The sequence below is a fragment of the Stenella coeruleoalba genome (genome assembly GCF_951394435.1).
Source record: "Stenella coeruleoalba genome assembly, chromosome: 11".
NCBI lineage: Eukaryota > Metazoa > Chordata > Mammalia > Artiodactyla > Delphinidae > Stenella > Stenella coeruleoalba.
Window position 1 is genome coordinate 5410658 of NC_137157.1, and position 26355 is coordinate 5437012.

General features: G+C 55.9%; 1 protein-coding gene across 4 annotated transcripts in view; it reads right to left on the reverse strand.

Annotated features, from left to right (window-relative positions):
* PARVB (parvin beta) overlaps positions 1 to 26355 on the reverse strand; it is a 107540-nt gene that overhangs the window by 28094 nt on the left and 53091 nt on the right. For all 4 annotated transcript variants that reach the window (XM_079937144.1, XM_079937143.1, XM_079937146.1 and 1 more), the window contains exons 2-5: positions 23153 to 23242; positions 20046 to 20116; positions 8188 to 8290; positions 851 to 991 (exon numbers count right to left, since the gene is read on the reverse strand). In XM_079937144.1, coding sequence (XP_079793270.1) covers positions 851 to 991; positions 8188 to 8290; positions 20046 to 20116; positions 23153 to 23242 — 405 coding nt within the window. The remainder of the gene's footprint in view (positions 1 to 850; positions 992 to 8187; positions 8291 to 20045; positions 20117 to 23152; positions 23243 to 26355) is intronic.

Here is a 26355-nt window from a genome sequence, read left to right on the forward strand (position 1 = left end):
AGCCTTGGTCTCACCCAAGAACAGGGGCCCTTGGCGGCAGGGAGAGCATCTCAGCCGCTCCGGGCGGCCCTGCCGTGGGGACGGTGCTGGGGGAGGGCAGCAGGACAAAGCCCTTTCCAGTCTGTCCCGGCCGGTGCCTCACTTTTCTGGGTTTATGTCCTGCCTGGAAATACTGTGATGCCACGTATTCCCAATGCCGGTGCTCTCTGAGACATACACCGGGGGCCGGCCTGAATCACCTTCTGAGGACCCGCATCGGTGAGTCACCAGTAGCACAGCTCACTGGGTGTTGGTGCCATTGGTATCCGGGGTGGAGGGTCCTTCCAAGAACCCCACAGAGCTTCTTCCGTCTTATAACCCAAACCTGGAAGACTTCCGCTGGAAGTCTCTCTTGATCCAGAAACGGTGCCTCTCCGCCCTGAAGCTTGGGGAAACCAGAGCACTGCCGGCGTGACTAAGTCCCTCACTGACACACTCCTCCTCTCCTGGCCACCTCCCTCAGGGCAGGCGTGTGAGCAGATCTGACACACGCGCTACCAAACGTAAAACGGATGCCTAGTGGGGAGCGGCCGCACGGCACAGGGACATCAGTCCGGCGCTCCGTGACCGCCCAGAGGGGTGGGATGGGGGGTGGGAGGGGACGCAAGAGGGAGGGGATATGGGGATATACGGATGCATATGGCTGATTCCCTTTGTTGTACAGCAGAAACTAACACAGCATTGTAAAGCAATTAGACTCCAAGAAAGATGTCAAGAAAAAAAAAACCCCACGAGGCCAGACAGGAAGACGAATGACACGGCAGGAAGCTCAGAGGCCGGGCTCCCCTCCCCCATCCCGGCGGCCACTCACTGTCCACGGTCCACTGGAGCGCCCGGCCGTGGGGCCGCAGCAGCTCCTGCACCGCCTGAAGCACTGTCTGCAGCTTCTGCTTCTGCCCTATTTCGGACTGGGTCACCTCGGCCACGTTCAGCTTGCAGTCTGCCAGTTTTTCTGCAACAAGAAGGACAAGGGCAAAAGGCAGAGTGTCAGGAAAAGCCGGAGGGGCTCAGGGCCTCCTGGCCAACCGGCTGCATTGAGGTCACCCCATCCTCTGTGGGGCTGCAAAGTGGAGCAGGTCATCGCCAACAGCGGGGACTGCCAGGACGCTGAGCCACGGAACTCTGAACTTTCGAGTCACTCCTCTTCCTTAGAACATCACTCCAGGGGGCTTCCCCTGGTGGCGCAGTGGTTAAGAATCCGCCTGCCAATGCAGGGGACACAGGTTCGAGCCCTGGTCTGGGAAGATCCCACATGCCATGGGGCAACTAAGCCCGTGGACCTCAACTACTGAACCCACGCGCCACAACTACTGAAGCCCGCGTGCCTAGAGCCCGTGCTCCGCAACAAGAGAAGCCACCGCAATGAGAAGCCCGCGCACCGCAACAAAGAGGAGCCCCCGCTCGCCACAACTAGAGAAAGCCTGCGCGCAGCAACGAAGACCCAATGCAGCCAAAATAAATAAAAATTTTTTTAAAAAAAGAAAGAAAGAAAATCACTCCAGGATGAAAGGGGGGCGGGGAGTTCAAGGATTAAAGTGTGAGCGTCCCACCCAGGAACAGCATATGCATAGAGAATGAACAAGATGATTCAAGGTGCAGCTGGGAGGTAAGGAGGTGACCTGCGGGGAAGGGACCAGAGGTGAAGAGGCTGGGCCAGTGGGTTCCCAGAGGGAAGAGAACTTTGGTGAGAAAACAGAAAGGCCCTCAGGGGTTGCCTCAGCCTCCCTGCACTCGTTCGCTCCCAATTCTTCTTTCTCTAACAGCTGGACCCCACGGTAAGAAGGATTATGAGATATTCAGAGACCTGTGACAATTTTCTCACCAAGAGTGAGCGGGGAGCAGTCTGGAGGAGCTGACGAGCACGGTCACATCTGCTCAAGATTCATTGACTGAAGCTGAATCCCAGCCCCGGCTCGTGCGCCTTCACTCCCCTCCGGAGCGGAGCAGGAGGGATGCCTCACCCCACACCCGCTAAGGGGCAGGCGAGGAAGGCTCCCCAGGCGTCCCGCCTCTTCATTCATTCCAAGACTCGGGGTTCCCCGATAGATCTCCTCTGCACAACAACAGAAGCCACGTCATAGGACACGGCGAGATCAGGAACCGGGAGGGTGATGACAAAGTGCTGGGCACGGAGCCTGACGTGCTGTGAGCCGCCGGCACAGAGCTGCTGCCAGCACTCCCCAGCAAAGTTCTGTGGAAGGCGTTTTCTCCGGAGGCCCCTGCTCCGTCAACACTGTCTCCCCCATCCTCCCCTCCCTCGATGAGAACAAGAACAAGCAGTTTCGATATCCCCCCTTCAGGATCCTCTCATGACACAAAAACATCGGCTGGGCTCAGGGTTAGTCCAATCATTCATTCGCTTACAAAACAGTTACTGAGCACCTACTGTGCGCCAGGCACTGTCCTAGGACCAGATGCAGCACAGACACGGGAGACAGAGCTCTAGTGGGGAGTCAGCCACACCTGAAGAACCTCAGCTTGGGGGGCAGGGAGTGCTCGCGGCAAAACAAAGCAGCTCAACAAAGGAGGGAAATGATTCCTGTTTATGCGTTCTGATGTCCCCCCATCTGTTTCTAATAGGTCTTAGCGGAATCATCCACAGCTGTCTGCCCATCTGAACCCCCCCTGAAAATACATAGCACGTCCCCAGGTGCTCAAAAGCCAGCGACAGGACGGAGCAGGGGCCCCTGGGGAAGGAAGGAGGGTTGCAGAGAGCCAGGTGGTCCTAGAGCCTCGCCCGCTGGGAGTGATGGGGAGCCCGGCACATCTCTGCTGTCCCTGCCGCCAGCCAAACCTGGTTGCCATGACGCCAGGGGGAGGAGGAGTCGTGCACGGAGAAGGGAAGGAAACGGTATCAGCCTGCTACAGCTGCCGTAACAAAGTACCGCAGGGTGGGTGGCTTAAACGGTGGAAATTTGCTTTCTCACAGTCCCGGACGTCAGAAGTCCAAGATCAAGGTGACAGCAGAGTTGGTCTCCCCTGAGGCCTCTCTCCTAGGCTTGTAGACAACCTCAGCTGGTCCTCCCTCTGTGTGTGTCTGCATCCTAGTCTCCTCTTTTTTTTTTGGCTGTGTTGGGTCTTCGTTGCTGCGCGCGGGCTTTCTCTAGTTGCGGCGAGCCGGGGCTACTCTTCGTTGTGGTGCGCAGGCTTCTCACTGCGGTGGCTTCTCTTGTTGCGGCTCTAGGCGCTTGGGCTTCAGTAGTTGTGGCACGTGGGCTTCGTAGTTGTGGCTCGCGGGCTCTAGAGCGCAGGCTCAGTCATTGTGGCGCACAGGCTTAGTTGCTCTGCAGCATGTGGGATCTTCCCGGACCAGGGCTCAAACCCGTGTCCCCTGCATTGGCAGGCGGAGTCTTAACCACTGCGCCACCAGGGAAGCCCTCCTCTTCTTATAAGGGCACCAATCTGATGGGTTGAGGGCCCACCCTAACTTCATTTTAACTTTAAAGACTGTCTCCAAATATAGTCACATCCCGAGGTCTTACGAATTCTGGGGGGGACGCAACTCAGCCGATAACAGAAACCAAGGAGGCTGGCCGTGCCTGGGTGCCGCCTGTGGCTGCGTCTCGGGTAACTCCCCCAAGTGGGAGAGAACGAGGCCCTTGGCCGCCCTCATCACCAGCGTCACTCTGCCCGCTGACGGGACTGCAGGGGCGGCTCAGGGTTTAGGCGTGGCCAGGACCCCTATCTTCCTAGCATGGAAAGGACAGAGGAAGATGGGGCGGATTCTCAGCGGTGGCTGGAAAACACGAGTGATGGCCGAATGCGGGCCTTGCGCACTTACTACACAAGGAAGGGCTTGCCTGTCACGAGGAGAAGCGTGTGGAGGAGAAGCGAGTCAGCAGCATGACAACAGCCAGCCCGGGGGCTGCCTCAATGCTCCAGCGTGGGCACTGTCACTGCCCGCAGGTGGCTCACCTGGACAACACTGCAAATGCAGGAGAGTTACACCCCCTGAAACTTGCCCTGGCAGAGGGTCTGGCAGCTGCCCCCGGAACCCGCTCTTAAGGAGAGGGGCACATCAGGGGGCCTACTAGTGTAGTGACTCACAGCTGGCCAAACCCAGAGGTCTGTGCTCTGTCCTCATCGCCCTCACTCCTGCCTTCTCCTCCTCTCTCCTGGCTGGACCCTCCAGATGCCTGTGCTGGCCCTTCCTCTGACCACTGACCACCCCCCCGGGCCCAGTCCCCAGACCTCTTCTCTCTACAGATGCACAGAAGTCAGCTTTGGCCTGGCATTCGGCCAAAATCTCCTATTTCGTTTTAGCTTCTGCCTTTGAAAAGTAAAGAGCTGAATGCCTCCATCAGTATCATTCCTGGCAGCCCTGGGGCCCAGGATCACGTGATCACGTAGGTTACTAATGCACCTCATCAGGGTAACAGCACATCATTAATACGACCAGTGACGTTCTGTTAATATCTGGATATTCTCTTCCATTGTTCTCTTCTTCAAACAGTGGTATGTCAAAGCACGACACATGAGACTTCAGAATTGCCCGTCTAGGAGTCCTTATGCAAGATATTCAAACAGGATGGAACTGCCACTACTTCACGCTGAAAAGGCTGCCTGAGCCAAAGTCAGCCTCTCGTTAGACCTCACAGATCACAAAGCGGACGTCGCAGGACTCAATGACAACCACAGCCACTGCAGAGCAAGTACCGCATCTGCTGGGGCCAACTGAAGAGGGGACCAAAAGGATGTGCCTTGAGCAGGCAAGGCCTTCTTACAGGGTACCGGCTCTAAGACACCCCTGACGCTCTACTCCAGAGAGGGCACTGGCGTCATCTACAGGCATCTAAGGCTGAGATGCAGATCACATCCAGAGCTGATCTTGTGAGCCTGAGAGACAGACTTGCACGACCACAGCACTAGGTCTAAGGCTTAGGGATACAAGGTTTTCAAGTGACTGGGTGAGTGAAGCCACAGCTGCATGTAAAAAGCATCAGAAATAAAAGTGTTAAGTGAGCACCATGCTCTTATGTTTGCTTCTGAAAATATCAGGAAGTGTCTCCTTTGGGCAGTGAGCAAAGCAGCAGTTCAAAGGACTGTTTCAATAAGCAAGCATCGTCACCTACAGCCAAGTCTTCAAGTCCGGGAGTCAGAGGGAAGCTAGGTCTTTACACAGAGAGGGAGGGAAGCGGATAACCCAGGGCAGCGTCACCATCAGCAGAATCCTTGTGGGCAGTGCCAGCCTAAGAGCCATGCCCCCTCCATCCTTCTCTGCTGAAAGTAAGTGTCCGTCGTCACAAATGTCTGGTTCAGTGACCTCGAGAGCAATCCAGCACCTGACAGTGCTGAGAATGGCTGGACCAATGATACACTAGGAAACAACAAAGCTCTAACCAACATTTTTTTTTTTAAGATTTTTAAAATTTTTTTATTCTTTTTATTTTTGGGTGTGTTGGGTCTTTGTTTCTGCACGAGGGCTTTCTCTAGTTGCGGCGAGCGGGGGCCACTCTTCATCGCGGTGCGCGGGCCTCTCACTGTTGCGACCTCTCTTGCTGTGGAGCACTGGCTCCAGACGCTCAGGCTCAGTAGTTGTGGCTCACGGGCTTAGCTGCTGCACGGCATGTGGGATCCTCCCAGACCAGGGATCGAACCCGTGTCCCGTGCATTGGCAGGCAGATTCTCAACCACTGCGCCACCAGGGAAGCCCCAACCAACATTTTTAATAATAAAATTGTGACAGTTACTAAACGATCTTGATAACATTTCATATTTATTCTTGTACTAAAGAAGTTCATTTTAAGATGGGGGTTCTCAGCTTAGATGAACAGAGATTTATTTAATTCTTGGCCCACAGCATTCAGCCAAACACAGAATTTGGAACAGTCCCTCTGGGTGAGGCCACCCGGTCCCACGGCATTAACCGTCTCTGCACTGCTGGTCTCCACCCTTACCCTGCAGCTGACGCAGGCAGGATGGGTATCAGCCCTCTTGGCAGATGCACCACCCACCTCCTCATCCCCGCCCACCACGCCACTCCCAAGGGCTTTCTCGCTCACCAGCTGTTCAGGCCACAAACCTGGCCAGCAGTCTTCATGCCTCCATCAGCTTTAACCTCCCACACATCCTCCACTTCCATCCTGGACCGAGCCACTTCCTCTGATGCCTGGGCTGCTGTGACAGCGCCCTGACTAACCTCCCAGGTCCCCCTCCTGACCCACCCCCCAATTCATTCTGTACCCAGAAGCCCAAGCAATCTTTTAAAACGCTAACTCAGACCTTGTCACGGCCCTGCTCAAATCCTCTAGTGGCTTCCTGTCACTTGGAATAAAAGCCTTTGTCAGGACTGGATGTGATCTGGCCCCATCTGTCCACCCCGGCCACCCGCAGCCACCTTTCACTGCCCTTTAAACACTGCAGACTCTTCCTCTCTGCAGAGTCTCAGCCTGGAATGTTCTTTCCATGACAACTGAGCAGAAGCCTGCTTGGACGTCAGCTCCCCAGGGGGGCTGCCCCTGACTGCCCGGTCCTTCCACCCGACCCAGCCTCGCTGCCCCAGAACCTCTCTGATTCTCTCCCTAGCACTTGTCCCTCTCTTAGAGCATCTATTTGTGTTTCAGGTTGAACCACCACACAATAGTTCTCTTTCTCCCCTCTGCCAGAACAGGTGTCGGCAGTGGGGCATGGGGACTTCCTTCTTCCTGTCACCACTGCATCTCCACACCTGCCACACAATAGGCCAAAGGAGATTCATTCAACCAACGAAGGGATAACCAAAATAAACACAAAATCTTCTCCTGCTTAACGTGCTTTTTGAGGACTGACTGAACAAGGACAAAACAACGTGTGGGCCACATCCATCGCCATGTCCTCAGAGCCAGGTCTACGTGACAAGACCCTGCAGGTTTCCCTCCAAGATCGGACCGTCTGTTAAGAGCCATTGTGCTGAGTGTGCAAACTGCCCGCAGGGACCCGGGACTGAGGAATGACACGGAGGCTGGGCCACGCCACGATCTGGGCAGCTGCAGGGGTGCGTCCTGTGGGCCAGCCCTCCCCAGGATGCCCCTCTCCAGCCCCAGCCCCTCCTGTCTGCTTTCCCTCAGTACCTCTCCCCAACAACAGCACCCCCCAAACTCCAGGTGCCTGACTCGGGTTCCCCAGCACACCCCTGTGGAGCAAAACATGATCCCACCCCAGTGCTGGCCCCTGGCTGGAAGGAGTGGCCCTCCAGGCAGTCTGCTGGGAAGACCCTTGCACAGGACAGCGCTGGTCTGTGGGGTCATTAAGGGGTGAAGAGCGTGCGTAGAAAGAGCCCAGGGAGCAGGTCTGCACCCCGCCAATGCTGGGGGCAGGGCCTCCCGGGGACCTTCAGGAGGTGAGTTATCCTAACGGACAAGGGGACACTGAGTCCGCCGGGCCACACTCACGGGGATCTGGGCACCCTATCCAGGGCCTTTGCACTTCCTATAAAAGGAGCCCACGTCCTGCAGGTAGCAGACGGCCGGGCTTTCTTCACTCGCTCGGTCAACGCATGGTTGCCGTGTGCCCAGTGCTCAGAGGAACTCGGGGGACCCACCAGCCCTGCCTTCACTCTTCATCTCTCTGTCTTTGTCTTTGTTGTGTTGTTGTTCATTACCCCTTACTGACCCCAGGCCCTGTGCCCGGCCCCAGGCTAAGGGCTCTACCTTTGTAGTAACAAAGATGTTACTTTGCTGAGGAACTCTGTCCACAAGGGACAGACATAAAAAGAGCATCGCAGTCAGTCTGCCTCCTCGCCACTCCCCCGCCACCCCCCATCTAAATCGTGCCCCTGAAGGGCACGGCTGGGGGCCACCCCCTCCAGCACCCTGGCCCCGATGGGCCTGCACAGGCTGGAGGTGCTCACAGCTGGACGGGCGCAGGCCAGGAGGGAGGGCTGCCCCAGAGAGGAGACGGCATCCCGTTCGTGCCCCATCACCGCGCTCCCCTTGTACACATGCATCCAACAGCAGAGGCCACAGACGGTTCTGGAAACTGTGAATGACCCACTGCAGCCCCGTGACTGGGAGCTCCGGCAGGACCCCCACCCGAGAGACGATGAGGGGGCCCCAGGGGCCACCACCTGGGAGCCATGGGCTCAGGGCTGCGGCTTACAGACGAGTGACCAATGTCGCCATGTAGAGGATCTTGTGGTCCAGCCTGGGGCTGCCCTTCCCGTGGACTCACCCAGGAGCTTCTGCAGCACCTGCCCGTCGTACAGGTCCTCCTCTAGCTGCTTTACGATGATTCTCTCCCCCACCAGCACGTCGTTGACCCAGTCGATGAGAACCTGCGGGGTGGACAGGCGTTATGGCCTCGCTCGCTGGTGCCAGGAGGGCCCAGGCGAGGACCAGAGCAAGCGCAGGAACGGAGAGCTGCTGGACACCGAGACACCCCCAGTGCAGGGGCCAGGAGAGCCCGAGGGGATGGGCACGCTTCTCCCACCCAGGCTGCCAGGGCTCCCGTGGGATTCACAGGAGGACTGGCGGAGGGCGGCAGCATGGGCAGACTGGCCTCCTCCCAGCGGGGACTTGGGTACGTGTGGGAACTCAGCCAGAGGAAATGATGATGTTCACCATGGCATATGCAGGCGGGCGGATCAAATGAGGAAACATCAGTAACACCGCCCCCCACGGCCCGAGACAGCACAGGTGAGCCTTAAAACGTCCACCCCCCTCCCTCCCTTAATATCTGCACTAAAACCATCCCTGACAGCCCTGAGCCTAACGCCGTGGACCGAAGGGGATCCCGAGGGGCTGTTACTGACAAGCTCTGAGAGCCTGCTCCCAGCGGCACCCTAATGTTTTCAAGGCTTTACTGAGATAGAATTTACATTCCACCCCATTGTTTAGTTTACTGACAAAGTTGTGCACTGAAGCACATTTCCATCACCCCACCAGGAAGCCCTGTATTGTCGGCAGTCACTCCCCGTCTACCCTCCCCCACCTCCTCTCAACCACAAAACCATCGTCTCCATGGATCTGCCCGTCCCGGATACTTCGTACGAAAGGAATCACGTCATACGTGATCTTTTGTGTCAGGCTTCTTTCACGTATCATGATGTTTTCAAGGTTCACCCAAGTTGTAGCACGTGTCAGGACCTCGTTCCTTCTTACAGCTGAATCCGTTGTACGGAGAGACGCGTTTTACGGATTCATTCCCCAGCCGATGGACATTTGGGTTGTCACCACTTTGGGGCTGTTGTCAACAGCGCTGCTGTGAACACGGACGTACAATTTTGATGTGGACACACGTGTTCGTTTCTCTAGACCAGCCTTTTCTCAACAAGTTTCCCTTCAATTCGCTGAGTAATATATCATAAAAGAAGACAGCTTCAATCGTGAAAATCTCTACAGAGAAATAGGGTTCCCACTGAACAAAATTCCATTTGGCTGACGCTGCGTAAGGCAAAATGAAACTTCTCCGCAAGATGAAGCGGATGTCTGAAGAGACTTGATCAAAAATACCCGTATTACATGGTTTCCCTGTGCAAGCAAAACCGATGAAGCTAACTAACTGGTCCCAATAACCTCCTGGAAATGGGCACTGATTGGCCCTCTCAGAGATAAACAAAAGGACACAAACCAGACTAGAGTATCCTCTGTCACTCTCTGATACGGATGCCACCTGCAAAATTGGCCACAAAGCAAATTTCTGTGAAATTTCTATTTTCCCACTAACTCGAAAACATTCAATCAGACACACAATCCCATGGAGAACAGAAGTGAAAGTAAATTAAAGGGACTTCACTCAACAGCAGCCCTGTAGCCGAAACTGGGGTCCGGCCACGTGCTGCTCAAAAGCCAATGAAGAGGCAAGGATGGTGGAAAGGAAAGTTGGCTTTATTTTGGGTGCCAGCCACTGGGGGTGGGAGAGGGTGGACGCCTGTCCAAAGGCCGGCTCCCTCCCCCCACAATGACAACCAGGGGGCACGAGCTTTTATAGACAGAGGGACGGGGCTCCATGCAGAAACAGCACAGGCAGCTCTGGAAGTCATCTTGAAATTGGTCATTGGTGGTCCGACCAGCGTCATCCTGATTGTTTTAACTACAATTTCTCTTTAGTTCCAGGGTCAGTTTGTTCCCATTTCCTTGAGGCCAGTTCTTGGAATTGTGGCAGCTTAGGTCGTGGCTACAGTCTGGTCATCAGGTAGTTCACTTCTTCCACCTGGCGGGGGGTTTCAGTATCTATAAGACACCTCACAGGATACGTGCGGCTCAGAATGTTATCTGTAGCCCTTGGGGAGGAACTAAAGGTCCTTGACTATGCTTAATGACTAAACAATTATTTAGTCTCGTTAGACTGTTTTCCTTTGTTTCTGCATTTTCTCACTTCTCTGGTTTAAGGTTTGGCTAAAGTTCCTCCACTGACAAAAGGCGGGCAGAGCACACGGAGTCGGGGGAAGGACCACAGAATCCTGCTCCGTCTCAGCCCCGCGGCATTCTGGTTTTGTCGAAGCCGTTCCCGAAAGGTCGGCAGGATGGAGCTGGCCCCACGCTGCAGCCCTGCTCCGTCTCCCTCCCTGGGGGGCGAGCATCCTGGGAGGCTGGGAGCTGGACCTCGCCACCCGGCTGCCTTCTCTCCCACCTTGCAGCACCCTCTCCCGTCACCCAGCTCCCACCCTCCTCTCTCACCACCCTCCCAGCTTCCTTGTGTCAGGGGTCCTGTAGCCACCTGGAACCACCTGGGAGGTCAGGGGGTGGGGCTTCCAAGGCCAAGAGGGGTGGGGGGGCGGGGCCAGCCCTGTACTCTCACCTGGGCCAGGAGGGGAGGGGGCAGTGGATGAGACGAGTGACCGTGGGCACTAGGGGGAGTGGGGACTGGACGTGGGGACCCCGGAGGGGCACGGGGAGGGGGTTGGGGAGAAGCAAGGTCTGACCCTGACCCTGGGTACGGGCAGATGCAGAGGGGGAGCCTGAGGAAGGAGCTGGTGCGCGGGCATCTCGGTGGATGGAGCGGCAGGAGTGGGGGGCGGGGCAGAGAGGAAGCCGCCAGGCCAGGGGCTGTAGGTATCAATGAACAAAGGGGAGAACCAGGAGGGGTGGCAGGGCCCAGTCGGCAGTACGATGACGGAGGGGGGTCTGGAAGCAGCTGCGAGGACGCCTGCCCCGTAGCTTTACCTCTCCAGCCACCAGCGCCAGGCTCCTCGCGGGAGCGCCGCGATCCTCGGGCCCTTCATTCCACACAGCTCTAGGAATCTGCTACCTTGGCCTTCCATCAGGGATTTCACAGCAGCTGCTGGAGCTGAGTGGCAGCATTACACTCAGCTCAACGGCTGTCCCTGAGCGCCTTCCTGGTGCCAGGACGTGGGGACAAAGGAGGCGCGTCCCCTGCCCTCCGGGAGTCCAGGTCCAGCCGGGAGACGCAGCAGAGAGAGATGAATGGTGAGCACGAGCCACCACAAAGGATTCTGACGTGAGGGGTCGCGCGGCCCCGGGAGCAGAGGAAGCGGCCTTCAAGGGCGGGACAGGAAACAGCTGAGCAGAAAGAGGCGCCCGGGGGGTGGGGCAGGCGGGCCTGGTGGCGGGGTGGCGAGATCCGGGCCGCGGAGTAGTGAACCGCTATCCCGGCGTGGACCCGGCAGGGAGGCCAGGAGGGGCCGGTGCCCATCGGAGGACAGAGCTGCCGCCCACACAGCCTCCACACCGGGCCTGTGTGTGCTACGGGACCCAGCAATTCCACTTCCAGAAATTTCTCCCAAGGTACCCATCCAAATGTGCTCCTAGACGTTTACCAACTCGGAAATGATTTCCAATTTTGTGTAGGAAAAGCTGACTGCACAAAAGAAAAAGGCTGGAGGGACACGAATTTAAAACTTACCACTGCCTTCTGTTTGAGTTTTCTGTCTTCCAGGTTTTCAGCAGTATCTGTTACTTTGGTAATTAGAAAAAATAATAATACATGCCACTTATAAAAATTAATCGCTATCCACATGGCTTCTTTGCCGAAACTGACAAGCAAATCCTACAATGCAAACGGAAAGTCCAGAGACCCCCAAAAGCCAAAACAATCTTGAAAAGGAAGAACGAAGTTGGAGAACTGACACTTCCTGATTTCAAACTTTCCTACAAAGCTAGAGTATCAAAACATGTGATACTGGCAGGAGGACACAGAGGTCAATGAAACAGAAATGAGAGGTCAGAAATAAACTTCACATTACAGCCAAGTGACATCCATAAGGGGGCTAAGACAATTCGATGGGGGAAAAAAGTCTTTCTAACAAATGGTGCTGGGACAACTGGATACCCACATGCAAAAGAATAAAACTGAACCCTTACTTTACACCATATACAGAAATCAACTCAAAATGGATCAGACCTCAGTGTAGGAACTAAAACTATAAAACTCTTAGAAAACGTGGAGGTAGGGCTTCCCTGGTGGCGCAGTGGTTGAGAGTCCGCCTGCCGATGCAGGGGACACGGGTTCGTGCCCCGGTCCGGGAAGATCCCACATGCCGCGGAGCGGCTGCACCCGTGAGCCATGGCCACTGAGCCTGCGCGTCCGGAGCCTGTGCTCCGCAATGGGAGAGGCCACAACAGTGAGAGGCCCGCGTACCGCAAAAAAAAAAAAACAACCACTACGAGATACCATTTCATACCTACTAGGGTAGCTATAATCAAAAAGACGAACAATAAGCGTTGCCAAGGCTGTAGAGAAACCGGAAGAATTTCCATACACTTCTTTGGGGGATGCAAAATGGTGCAGCCACTACAGAAACAGTCTGGCAGTTACTCAAAAGGTTAAGCACAGAATCACCATATGACCCAGCAATTTCACTCCCAGGTATATACCAAAAAGAACGGCAAACACAAGCTCATACAAAACCTTGTACACGGATGTTCATAGCAGCACTATTCAAAATAACCAAAATGTGGAAACAACCCAAATGCCGTCGAGAAAGAACGGATCAGCACGTTGTGGTCTATCCATAGGATGGAATATTATTCAGCCATGAAAAGGAATGCAGTTCTTTTTTTTTTTTGGCTGTGTTGGGTCTTTCCTGCCGTGCGCGGGGGCTACTCTTCGTTGTGATGCGCGGGCTTCTCATCGTGGTGGCTTCTCTTGTTGTGGAGCACGGGCTCTAGGCACACGGACTTCAGTAGTTGTGGCACGTGGGCTCAGTAGTTGTGCTTGTGGGCCCTCGAGTGCAGGCTCCGTAGTTGTGGTGCACGGGCTTAGTTGCTCCACGGCATGTGGGATCTTCCCAGACCAGGGATCGAACCTGTGTCCCCTGCACTGGCAGGCGGATTCTTAACCACTGCGCCACCAGGGAAGTCCAGGAATGGAGTTTGGACACCTGCTATAACATGGCTGAATCTTAAAAACACCATATGCCAAGTGAAAGAAGCCAGACGACACAAAAGTCACGCACTGATATGATTCCCCTTCTATGAAATATCTAGAATATGCGAATTATAGAGACGGAATAATTCTTTAGAGACAAAGTGGTTGCCGGGGGCCAGGAAGGACGATACAGGACTGGGTGCTGGTCGTTACGGGGTTCCTTTCTGGGGTGATGAAAATGTCCCTGACTGATTGAGGTGATGCTCAACTGCTCTGGGAGTACACTAACAACCACTGAACTGTACGGTATGGGAATTCTATCTCAATAAACCTGTTATTAAGCAATGGACCTCTAGAATGCAGGTGCTAGCATCTACCTCTGCTGGGCTATTTTGAGGACTTGGTGAGATGATCTACTGGCCAGTGCTAAGCAACTATAGTGATCTACACAGATGTCACCGTCACCACCCACGGCTTCTCTGCGCGTCAGAAACCCCTTTCTGATTTACTCAGCCTAGCTAGCAGCACCTAGGATATGTGGACACCACCCGAGGTGTTGGAGCTATAAAGAAACAAGACCTAGTCTCTGCCCCACATGGGCAGTTAGGTGTCACAGCTGCTTGCTGGTCGTCCCACGTCCCTGTGCCCCCCCAAACCAGCCCCGGGAGTCAAACACCATTTCGCACCCCTGCCCCCTCTCTGATCTTACCTCCGATCACCCTCGTCCTTGCTGTCTAGGCTCCAGCCACGCTGCCCCCCTCGCTGGCCTTCACACCTGTCAGCACGGGCATCCCAGGGGGCCTCTGCACTTGCTGCCGCCCTAGGTACCAACCAGCAGGTCTCCGCTCAAATGCCAACTCCGACCACCCCACCAAAAACAGAGCAGAGAAGGAACCACCCTGCTTCTCGCTTCAGTTTCCTTCAATGCGGTCATGCCACCTGGAAACATACTCATCCGTCCCTCGACATGTCTGTCTCCCCAGCTGGACCGCCAGCCCACTCAAGGCCATCACCGCAGGGGCTAAACTAGGAACAGACCCATGCAAGGCGCTCAAATCAACGGCAGGGCTGCCTACAGACCTAGAAAAGCCTCTGGGGCATGCAGACATTTGGTTTTAGAGGCTGCCTTGCCCAGAGCAAGGTCCTGTAGGAAAACACACAAGAGATGTCTCTGCTGTGAAGAACTAAAACTGGATCTCTGACCTGGTCAAAGTCCAAATACGAAAACAACAGACAGAAGGGGCTGAAAATCCCATTTCACGCCGCGGGCCACAGAGGTCAGCTCTGGGAGCAAAAGCAAATCCGCCTCCCGGTTTCACTGCTGCCCCCGCGGAGAGGCAGTCCCCTCCCGGCCACCGCCAACCACCCTGTCCTTGTACCGCCCAGGTCATCCGTCTTAATCTTCTGGTCACAAAAGACTTTTTAAAGATCGCACCCGTCCTTACTTTTAGGGACGTACTCATTTGCAAAGCCCGAGTCCTGCAGGCACGTGTCTAGGACGTGTATTAATGACGCCCTTGGCACAGTGCTCTCTGCATGGACTTTTCCCAAGCTTGCTTTAGCCAGAATAAAAAATGACTCCTCCTGAGTTCCTTCTAAATGATCATGAAGAGCTGCAGCCTGTCTCCCCCAAAGCTATGACAGTTACGTTTCAATCACTTCCAGACAGGCTTGCCGGGGCTTAATGCACGGAGGACGCAGGCTCATTGCAACCGGCAGGAGAGCATCCCGGCCAGGTGCAGTGCCAGCCACGTCCCCGGGCATCTCCACACAACGATGATAGCACCGTCTTCTGCCCAGAAGACCATCTTTGTGCAGCTGAGTTTCTTCATAAGGGCAAAGGAAGGGAGAAAGCAGAACTTAACAACCCGAAGGAGCCTCGTCCAGTAAACTGGGAGATGAGATGCGAAATCTGCTGATGGGGAGAAATGCGTTCCCCGGTGACGACACGGCCAGCCTGCCTTGGACCAACGCACCCGCAAGTGCGGAGGCCCCTCTCTGACTATTCACTCTGGAAAGCACGAGAACTGCGGTTCCCTCTTTCAAAGATCATTAAAAATATAAAGGATCTCATCTGTAAACTGCTCTCTTCCCCAGGCGGCACCAGCTGTTCACCCTGTTAAGAGATTCAGGGCACTCCTGGAGGATGCTAGCGAAAAGGACCACAGGACAAACACCTGCATACAGGAGACAGGGTAAGCCTTTCAGCTCCCGAGCCCGCAGGATACTCACTTCTAAACTGGAACCACAGACCTGCCCATGCACCTCCCCCCCAGCTCTGCCCCGTTTGTGCCCATGTTCCAGCGCCCGGCACGGCACCCGCCGGACAGCAAGCGTGTGGCATCTGACGTCACCCTCATGCTGGCAGACGGGCACGACTGTTCTGCTTTAATCCGAGCCGGGATTTGAATCCAGGGAGCCGATTCCACAGCCCATCACACCCACCCCTTCACCCCCTCACACACTGCATCACACACAAAAGACGCTCGAAGAGAATGTTTCAATGAGCGGCTTCGTTCTTAATGCCTGGCGTAGCCAAAGTCAGGGTTTTTGACAGGGAGCAGAGAGCAGCTCACAATGTTTTAAACACCAACAGTCCTGAGGTAGGAGGGTCAGTGGGGGTAAGTCTACAGAGAGAGACAGGACAGGGGCCAAGACAAGAGGCAACCAAGTGCACATGATGGAGAACAGAGAACGAAAGCCGGGGGACCGACCGTGCTAACTCAGAAAGGTCCCGCTGGTCCCAAGACTGGACGTGGCCAGCGGTCGGGATGTTAGCCAGACCTCACCCTGCTGAGCTCAGGCCTGCACGTGGTCCACACCCTGCACCAAAAGAACCTGCACTTCCTCCTCGGCCGATTTTAACCTGTGTCCTCTCACCGGAATAAGCCGTAACCGTGAGTATAACTGGAGTCCTTTCAGCAAAGTATCAAACCTACGGGTCGTCTTGGGGCTCCCACACTTACAAGCGGCATCAGAAGTGGGGTTGGGCTTGGGGGAAACGGGCTTTCTAACCTCACACCCAGGTGGGCAGGTGCTCAGCTTGCTCAAGGAGGGAGGGGCAAGGAGGCTCGGGGGCCGGAGCGCTGGAGTTGCGGGGTGGGGTGGGGTGGGGGCGGGAAGTGAGGCAGCAGGGCCGCCAGCCCGGAGCACGTCTAAGGGTGTCCGGCTCGGCGGCACCCCCGGGCAGGCCACGGGCAGCTCACCCCTGACTGCGCGTACAGGCTGCCTGGCCCTGGGGCCAGTTCCTCCCCACGCCAAAAAAAGGAGGTGCTGACAGCCCCCTGTCGTGAGGGAACCCCGACTCAGGGATACGCTGAGCCTCCCCCTTACCTGACAAACAACCACCACCCAGGGTAGCTGGCGCTCAGCCCAGGCATCGCCCAGACCCCCACCAGCACGCGTGCGTCTCTGTTCAAAAGCCCTGTAGTCAGTGAGAACTAGTATTTCACATACGTCCCCTCCACGTGCCACTACAGCGACCAACAAGCCACAGACAGCCCGCCCGACGGCGCCGGCCTGTTTGCTGTGTTCATGCTTGTTTTAGAAGATAAGCCACCAGCCTCGAGGTACGATTTGCCGTCTGACGGCAGGGGGAACCTTCCAGAAATTGCCCATCTCCAGGCGCATGTGCTGCAGGCTGGCGGGATGGTCGTGGGAGCAGACTTCTGTGTGTCTGGCAGCTGGCCCTTCCTGGGAACTGGCAAGGCAGCGAGGCCGGCCCTGCTCCCAAGGGGACGGGGACCCTCCGCTACAGCTAAGGGATGCGGCGGTTTAGGGACAGGAGGTAACTCGGCCTGGTGTACTGGTTTCTCCGGCTGCTGTAACAAATTATCACTCATTTGGGGCTTCCAAACCACCAGGGTATTCCCTCAGAGTCCTGGAGGTCAGAAGTCCAAGACCAGTTTCACCGGGTTAGTGCCAAGGTGTCAGGAGGGCTGATTCCTTCCGGAGGCTCTAGGGAAGGCTTCCTGGCCTTTTCCACGTTCTAGGGGAGCCCACATTCCTTAACACGTGGCCCCTTCCCACATTTTCAAAGCCAGCAGCGTGGCATCCCATATCCACCCTCATGTTGCCACCATCACCTGCAGTCAAATCTCTCTCTGCCTCCCTCTTATAAGGGCACTTGTGAGCCCACCGGACAATCCAGGGTCATCCCTCCCTCCACACCCCTAGCTTAATCACATCTGCAAAGTCCCTTTTGCCATATAAGGAGGTAACAGTCACAGGTTCCAGAGGCTAGGACGTGGACATCTTTGGGGGCCATGATTCAGCACACCACACCTGGGTTCCCCAGGAAAGAGAGCCCAGGGCCAAGCTGACTGCTGCTGCTTTTGGGGGGACCATAACCCCAGACTAGCAAGAGTGAGGGGAGAGGGAAGGGAGGCAGGTGCGCCCCTGAGCCGCCCGCAGCTTTGGAAGGAAACCCAGCCAACGCCCAGCACATGGCCAACCTCCTGTGGAAGCACGGCTCTCAGAACTGCCCGACGGGGAAGAAAGGGAGGAGAGGCGTGCATTCCCACTCCCTCGGTCCTCAGTCCTGCTCTGCCCCACAGGATGCCAACGTCTGCACTCCCAGCCCCTCCAGTCGGCACACTCCATGCCCCAGACGTGGTCGTTCATCTGAACCCGGAATCCGGGGCTGGAGGGGCTGCCAGAGCCTCCGCAGGTCCCGTCGGGCTGGTCCCGGATGCAGAGATGCTGTGGTCCCTCTGTGTGGGTGGATAGAGGACACGCAGCTGCCCGGCCCTCACCCGGTAGAGGCCAAAAATGCCTGTCGTCTCCTGAGGCAGAGGCGGGTAGGGCCGAGTGAGTGGGTCCAGGAGGAGCGTGAAGCGGATCTGGACCCCGTAGAGCAGGGAGGTGACCGGTTCATCTCGCAGCCCCGGGGCCCAGCACAGCTCCGGACCCTCAACCGGGGCTCAGCGGAGGAGGCATCAAACGGACAGACTCATTCAAGACCGGCCACTTCACTGGTTCAGAGCATAACCTGGGGGTGGGGGAGTTACTTCTCTCGGAGTCCCCGTATGGAGGTGAGGGTGACACCAGGCCCCCTGGGTCCTGTTTCAAGGAGAAGATGCTCACGTGCTCTCAAGCTCTGCTTACGTGTCGAGGAAGGAAAAATCGGAGCGGGGCACGTGAGGGTTGATTTTGTGTGTCAGCTTGGCCTGGACGGGATGCCAAGGCAGCCGATTAAACATCCTTTCTGGGCGTGTCTGTGAGGGTGTCTCGGGAAGAGATTAGCATTTGTATCGGTGGCCTGAGCAAAGCAGAGGGCCCAGGCCAGCGTGGGTGGGTGGCATGCAATCCAGGAAGGGCCTGAAGAGGACAAAAAGGTAGAGGAAGGCTGGACTCGCCCTCTCTTTGCCTGGGACGTGCAAGTCCTGTCCTGGGCTCTCAGGCCCTCTGCCCAGCTTTCCTGGTCCCCAGTTTGCAGAGGGCAGATCATGGGTCTTCTCAGCCTCCATAATCACGTGAGCCAATCCTTATAAGTCTCTATAGATAGAGACAGAGAGAGACAGAAGAGAGATATATAGAGAGAGAGAGATAGAGAGATGGAGAGAGATAGAGAGGTAGAGAGATAGGGCCATCTCTTGTGGGTTCTGTTTCTCTGGAGAACCCTGACAAAAACAGGGCATCCCCTTCTACTACTTAAATATCGCCCGTGGAGAACATTTTAGTGGCTGGAGTGCAGGGTTACTTTTCCTCACCGACAATCTTCTGTTCAGAATAACAAAGTGGGTATTCAGGAAAAAAAGAAATCTTAATCAACTAGGCAGTTTAAGATGCTCAGAATCAACATTATGGGGGGGGGTCCTGAAAACAGACATTTTCCATTTCAGTTCTTTAAAAGCTACAACTTGCAAAGGTTTTGTTTATCCTGAAGCAGCCCTCGTGAAAAGGCAGTCGTGCCCTCATTGGGCCCAACCGCAGCGGTTAAGGTGGAGAAACTTTTGAAAAAGCCCTTTTCATAGGATATGCGTGTGGCACTGCCCTAAACGGCGTCTGCACAGCCCAGGTCCACTGGCCTCTGGGCTCGCAGGTGACGACGCTGTCAGAGCCCTTGCCGGCCCAGGGATTACCTCTGACGCCCTGCTATGGTTTAGATCAGAGCATCAAACTGCAACCCACGCTCGCTCCGACAAAGGTTAACGCTACGAATGAAACCTCACCGCTAAGCCAGGCTCGAGAGACCAGTGGGGAGAGACGCGCAGCCGCCACGGCCCCAAAGGAGCCCAGAGCCAGCGGCCCTGGCTGGCCTTGCTTCCCTGACTTTCTGGAACCAGGCAGCCATCCTCTGGCCTCGCCGGTCCCCACACGTCCAGACGCTGCAGAACCTGACCGCTGCCCAGCGCAGGGGCACCAGCATCCAATGAGGATCCAGAGGGGGCCCACGTGCCCGCTTTTCAGAGTTTCCTCTGAACGCCACCCCTCTCGCTCCGGAAAGGGTTTGAACGCCTTGAACCGGTCTGCAAGGCACCGTGAGCGTTCACTGCAGCTGCTTATTCCAAGTGTTAAGAAAAGGGTCCCCGCATAACTGGGTCCAGCACATGACGGGGAGCCGGCCGTCGGAGAGGCCCCGTGGGGCTGGGCCCCTGGGAGATGCTCCAGGCCGTCCAGCCTCATCCTTCACCTCCCCCCACCAAACGCAGCAGGAAGGCCCCTTGACCAGCCCCCAGCTTTGCTCCTCTGGCCCACAAGAGCCTGAACCCCAAGATCTGACCTCCCAAGAACATCCCAGCCAGGACACTCGTCCTCACCTTGACCAACTCTCTGAATCTGGGGTCGTCCCTGGAGGTGGGGTCGATCACCGTGCGCTCCTGGTTCTCCTCTGCAGGGACAAAGGACAGGGGGGTTAGCGTCGCGGGGGGCGGGGAGCCAGCTTCCCTTGCACAGATGGGGGGAATTGAGAGCAGAGACCCCGTGGTCCTCTCACTGAGCAGCCCTGCAGCCATTCACACGGCCCGGGAAGAACTGCCTCCCAGGGTGCAATGGAGCATCCGCCCCCATCTTTCAGGAGGGCGGGGGGTGCACGCAGGCCTGAATCGGATCTGTGGAAAAGCCACCATTAATAAACCCGGGGAAGACCTGGCGGTCACCGAGAAAGCTCGCCACTACATAAGGTGATACGGACAAAAATATTAGAAAGAGCGGGGGAAAAAGGATGTTTCACAGCAAAGCGTGTTTATCCATATTCTGTTTCTGTTTATCTGTTTTCCCCTCCGTGTCTGCCCTCGATCCACGGACCACGGGCACCAGTGAGCTTGTACAGAGGGAGTGACGCAGTGGTAATAAGTGGACGGCAGAGGGGAAAGACCCACAGACACCAGACACGTCGCAGAACAAAACTGAGCAGGGGTGTTAAAAGGACAGAAAAGAAGCACAACCTCTGGCCCCTAGGACGTGCGGGCAGAGATGACCAGGGTCCCGGGGCCCATACAGGCTCCCACGGCTGGGACCCTGTCCACGTTGGTGGGAATGAAATGGCTTTGAGTGACAGAGGCTTCACAACAGCAAAAATTCTTTTTTTTTTAAGTTTATTTGTTGTGATTGCTTATGAGATATTTCTATATATATATATTTTTTAATTTATTTAATTTATTTATTTTTGGCTGCGTTGGGTCTTCATTGCTGCGCATGGGCTTTCTCTAGTTGCGGAGAGAGGGGGCTACTCTTCACTGCGGTGCGCGGGCTTCTCATTGTGGTGGCTTCTCTTGTTGTGGAGCACGGGCTCTAGAGCGCAGGCTCAGTAGTTGTGGCGCACAGGCTTAGTTGCTCCGCGGCATGTGGGATCTTCCCAGACCAGGGATCAAGCCCGTGTCCCCTGCATTGGCAGGTGGATTCTTAACCACTGAGCCACCAGGGAAGCCCAACCAGGGTGGTTCTTATCAAGGTCACAAGAGCTTCAGGGGCCAGCAGAACCTTACAGAGCAAACGGAAGAATGCCAACTCCCAGCCCAAGAGCAGCTATTTAGAAAAACGTAAGACAGGCGACTTAGGGTGCAGGGAAAAGCAGGTTCTGGGCATATTGACAAAACAATAGCCCGTCACACGTTTACAGTAAATCTACTTTCTAGCACTCCTGCTGGTCTAAAGCAGGGTTCTCAGCCAGAAGCTATCAAGTCCCCCGAACCCCCATCCCAGGGGACTCGCTGTAATGTCTGGAGACGTTTTTGGTTGTCCCAGCCGGGGGGTGGGGTGGGGTGGGGAGGGGGAGGGGGAGTGGGCCGGGGGAATCTAGTGGGTGGAGACCAGGAATGCTGATCAACACCTTGAATGACTATAAAGAATTATCCGGGGCTTCCCTGGTGGCGCAGTGGTTGAGAGTTCGCCTGCCAATGCAGGGGACATGGGTTCGTGCCCCAGTCCGGGAAGATCCCACATGCCGCGGAGCGGCTGGGGCCGTGAGCCATGGCCGCTGAGCCTGCGTGTCCAGAGCCTGTGCTCCGCAACGGGAGAGGCCACAGCAGCGAGAGGCCCGCGTACCGCAAAAAAGAAAAAAAAAAAAAAAAAAAAAGAATTATCCGGTGCCAAATGCCCACAGCACGGGGTGGGTTCGGGAGAAACCCTGCTCTGAATCGGGGTAATTTCCAGACAGTGTTCATCCCCAGTGTCTCCTGGGAGAGGGTCACTTGCCTGGGCAGCGGCTGCAGCCAGACTGAAGACAAAACAGAAGAGCATCAGTGAAGGTCACGCTCTTAGAGCGGAGGGGACGCCGCAGGGGACGCCGCAGGGGATGCCAGCGGCACCTCCGAGCCCGTCCAGCGTTTGGCTGCAGGTCGGCCGCCTGGACGTGCGTTTGCATTTCTTCCCCATCAGCTCTTGCTGGCCTGGCCTTGTCGTGGGAACCACAACAGAGGCATCAACCGGGACTTCCCTTTGAACCAGGCAGGGTTTGGAAAGAAGCGGAATGTTCCGAGACTGCCTTCCAGATCCATCGGATCCCAAAACACACTTTAAGGCAAGTGTGTCCAGGCCACCACCTCATCAGTGCCGGCTGGGATGCGGTCCTGAGGAGGTGAGTGCAGGGCCGGTGCCACTTGGTAGGTCCCACCTAGCAGGCCCCTGGCATGGAGGCCACTCCGGCTTGTGCAGAGATGGGGGGTATGTTAATCGTGTTTCTTACTTTGTGTATTTTCTAATGTTTTGACGTCTTGGGGCCTTGGGTACCTAGAGGGACTCTGCTCTCAGAGCTAGCTGATTCCCAAAACAGCAAACGTGTCCCCTGGGAGTGCCTTCCACGTGCAAACAACCAACCCAGAGCCCACACCCCCCAGACACCTCTCTAACTGAGCTCACACAGGGCTCTTACACACCCAGCCAACAGCCCCTGCCCTAATCACCTGGGACCAGGTACAGACAACTCGGGGCAGCCCCTGTGTCCCAGAGGCCCCTGGAATTACCCAGCCCAGCCCATCCAAACCTGCTTATGAACCCTGCCTCACTCACTCCTTCCTGTGACAACCACAATAAAGGCTTCTGCCCGCGCTTCCCCGTCACTCCTTCTGCCTCCTGCCCGAGGCTGCTGCCCTCCCCGTCGCTGCCCGCTGCTGCCCTCCCTGTCGCCTTGGGAACCGTGAGTTTAACACACCACCTTTGCCGTGGCAGTCAGCTCCTGATCCGTTGGCCTCATCATATTCAAATCACAATAAAACTGACATTTGCAATCAGAAAGGCAGTAACCTACAAGGGAAGGCTTGCTTTTTTCCTACAGACTTTTCTCAACGTGACCTTGAGCTGAGAGCCCCATGTGACGTCTGAGTCTGATCAAAAGGCCACGAATGCTCCTTTTCAGCCCCTCCCAGACCAACCGCAAGCTGGGAAGCTCAACTCGCCCACGACAAGGAGCTGGAGAAACGGATAATACCGAGCAGGGTGTCTTCGGGATGGATCTCCACCGAGGCAGGGGACATCGGCAAGTTCATGGCATTTTCCCCTTCTTCCTGCAAGTCACTCACTGTCAGGCAGAAAGAGAAAGGAAAAAGCCAGTTAGTAGAAATGGAATATTGTGGCCTCGCATGTTGGCAGTGGAAACAGAGAGAAATCAACTCCTGTTTTTTAAGCATTTAACAAACATTCCTAAATGGCTGGTTGCCCAGAAAGAGTCCAAGGAAAAATGCCCCGAACCAAGAATACATTCTGCAATTCTTCACCCACGCCGGAGAGTTCCCGATTCTCACCAGGCCCGGCCAGGCTGTTTTCACCACCCTTTGCAACACATGACGATGTCATGGAAGCTTCTGGGTGCTTCCAGATCCACCCAGCGCTGCTGAGATGGACGAAGCTTGGATCACAGCGACAGGGCCTGAAAAGGGCGGGCTCCCCTCCCCCTCTTGGACAGCAACGTCCTCGGCCGTGGACTCTGGGTGTGAAGACCCTCCCGGCACGCAGCAGGCGAGGCAGTGCCGTCGTCCGTGGCCACATTCACGGGACAGAATCCGGCTGGCCCGACGCTAGGTAATGCCCAGGGTCGGGAGCAGTGAAACACACAGCAGAATCTAACACACTGGATCTGGAGACTTGGAGCTGGGAGCACAGGACCGTGTCTAGAGGGCAGACAGGGTGCCGGGGGCTGGGGAGGAGGGCGCCCTGAACAGTCGCAGGGACCGCAGGGCTGGCTACTGATGAGAGGGGCGGCCTGGATGCCACGCTACAGAAAGGATCCCTCGCCCCCCGCACTAGACACGTTCCAGGAAAGCATCTCGACTTACACTGGCCGGGGGCCACCCCGGGACATCGGGGGCTAACGGCGCATTTCTTCCACCGGCCATAACTGCATCGGACTCCAGGCTCCAGCCCCCATCCAGTGGGTGCAGGGGGCGCTGGGCACCTTTCCAGCCCTGGCTGAGAACTGCTGGGTGACAGTCCCCGACCACACGCCCCAAAACCAGCCTCTTCCTCGGTGAGCTCCAGTGACAAGTGCCCAGCCTTCCTTCTCCTCTTTTTTCCTTTTTATTTTTTTTAAATCGTAATTGAATTACAACGTTGTGTTAGTTTCAAGGCCTCTGTAATGAAACGTCCTCAGAGGCGGAAACCTACTTCCTCTTTCAATACTGCAGTCACCTCGAACCTTGAATATCTCCAATTCCGGGACCTGAGGGGACAGGGGACAGAGTAGCAAGGGGACAGGACGTGATGGCCTTGGGACAGGCGGGACAGGGTGACCCAACCCCAGGCACGCCTGGCAACCTCTCTGCCTGTTTTCTCAAAACGTCAGGTCCCCTGGAAGGACTTAATGAAACGATGAACATCAGGTTCTGAGGCCGGAGCTGGGCACACGGTGGGCTCCCTGGACTCAGCCATAGACCCAGCTCTGGGGACAAGCCACCCTCTGTCCCTCACGAGGAACACGGCAGTGGGGCCCAGGACGTTGGGTTCTAACATCAGGAAGGCCGTGATACAAGACTGTGAAAAAATGGGCTCTCTTGCACACCCACACCCGACAGCAGCAATGACTTCCACGATTCACAGCCAAAAGGTAGAAACGGCCCAAGCGTCCACTGACGGATGAACGGATAAATATGGTCCATACACACAATGGAATGTTATTCACCCAGAAAAAGGAAGGGAATTCTGACACATGCTACGGCATGGATGAATCCTGAGGATGGTATACTAAGTGAAATACGCCAGACACTACGCCAGGCAAACCCTGTATGACTCCACTTGCAGGAGGTCCCTACAGTCAAATTCACAGCGACAGAAAGTAGAATGGGGGGTGCCAGGGGCTGAACATAGGGGGAAATTATGGGGAGTCGGTGTTTAACGGGGACAGAGCTTCAGTTTGGGAAGATGAAAAAGTTCTGGAGATGGAGGGTGGTGACGGCTACACAACAACGTGAATGAACTTAGTGCCACCGACCAGTGCACTTAAAAAGGGTTAAAATGGTACCTTTTATGTTGTGTACATTTTACCGCAATTTAAAAGAAGAGGGAAGAAAAAATGGATCCCTCCCAACAATACTGCAGTCTGGAGGCCAGCCCTGCACCTGGAGACAGCCACAGCCTCCCTGCCGCCCCAGATCCCAGGAGCAGACCCCACGCACAGCCACCTTTTGATCCCCAAATCCTTAGCTTAACTCTGTGTAAGAAGCAGACGCGTGTTAACACCTTCACGAGCAAAGGACTTGGAGACGCACCCCGCCCGGCCCCACTCCCCATTCCAAAGATCCCCTCCAGTCACTCAGTCCCGCTCAGACCAAATTTCAGCAATTATTTTTACTATATAACAAGTTACAAAGAGTCTTCTAACCAGCAAAGGGCTTTCCAAGGCAGAAAAGGGCAAGAGGACAAGGGGATTTTTCACAAAAGTTCTCGCATATTCTGGAGGCACGTACGTGAACCGTGTGAGGGGGTGTGCGCAGCAGCCGTGGGCTCCTCTCTCTGGTTTCCTGGGCCAGCGTCACAGAAGGAGGACAGAAAGGCCAGGGAGGTCCCTTCCGGTCAAGGCCGTCTGCCACGGTTATGTTCACGGCCGAGGAAGAACAAAAGGCCCTGGTTTCATAGGAGTGGAGGGTCGCACAGGTGGGCTTCAGGGCACAGGTGAGCCACGCAGGTGCGTCCTTACTGTGAGCCCGTAGCTCCTCCCAGGGGCCCCAGAGCTACCACGCGGGTCATCCACTGGCCTGGACATGGGCCGTGGGCCAGAACAACTGGTGGCAGATGGGGGTGTGGGGTGCAGAGATGAAGAGATGCTTCCAGGAGCCCTGCTGCCTGGTCTCAAAAACAGGGAGCGGGGAGGAGAACAGGAACGACATTTTCAAAGCAGAGAAACTGGGTCACATAAAAACAAAGGAATTTCCACACCGCCCTTGCAACATCAAAGATAACACTAAAGAGGGCCTAGGATCTCTTGGCTTTAATAGATGAGAGATGCTCTCACAGACCCACCCAGACGGCACATTCCACAGGTCTGTTAAGCCCGGAGGAAAACAAGGAGGGTCTGTGGCCACGAGCCCAGGGCTCGGATCTCTCTGTGCCACGTGCTGGCGTGTGGCCTCCGGCAAGTCCCTTCACCTTGCTCAGCCTCAGTTTCACCGTCTAGAACGCGGGGGTGGCAGCGGTACCTAC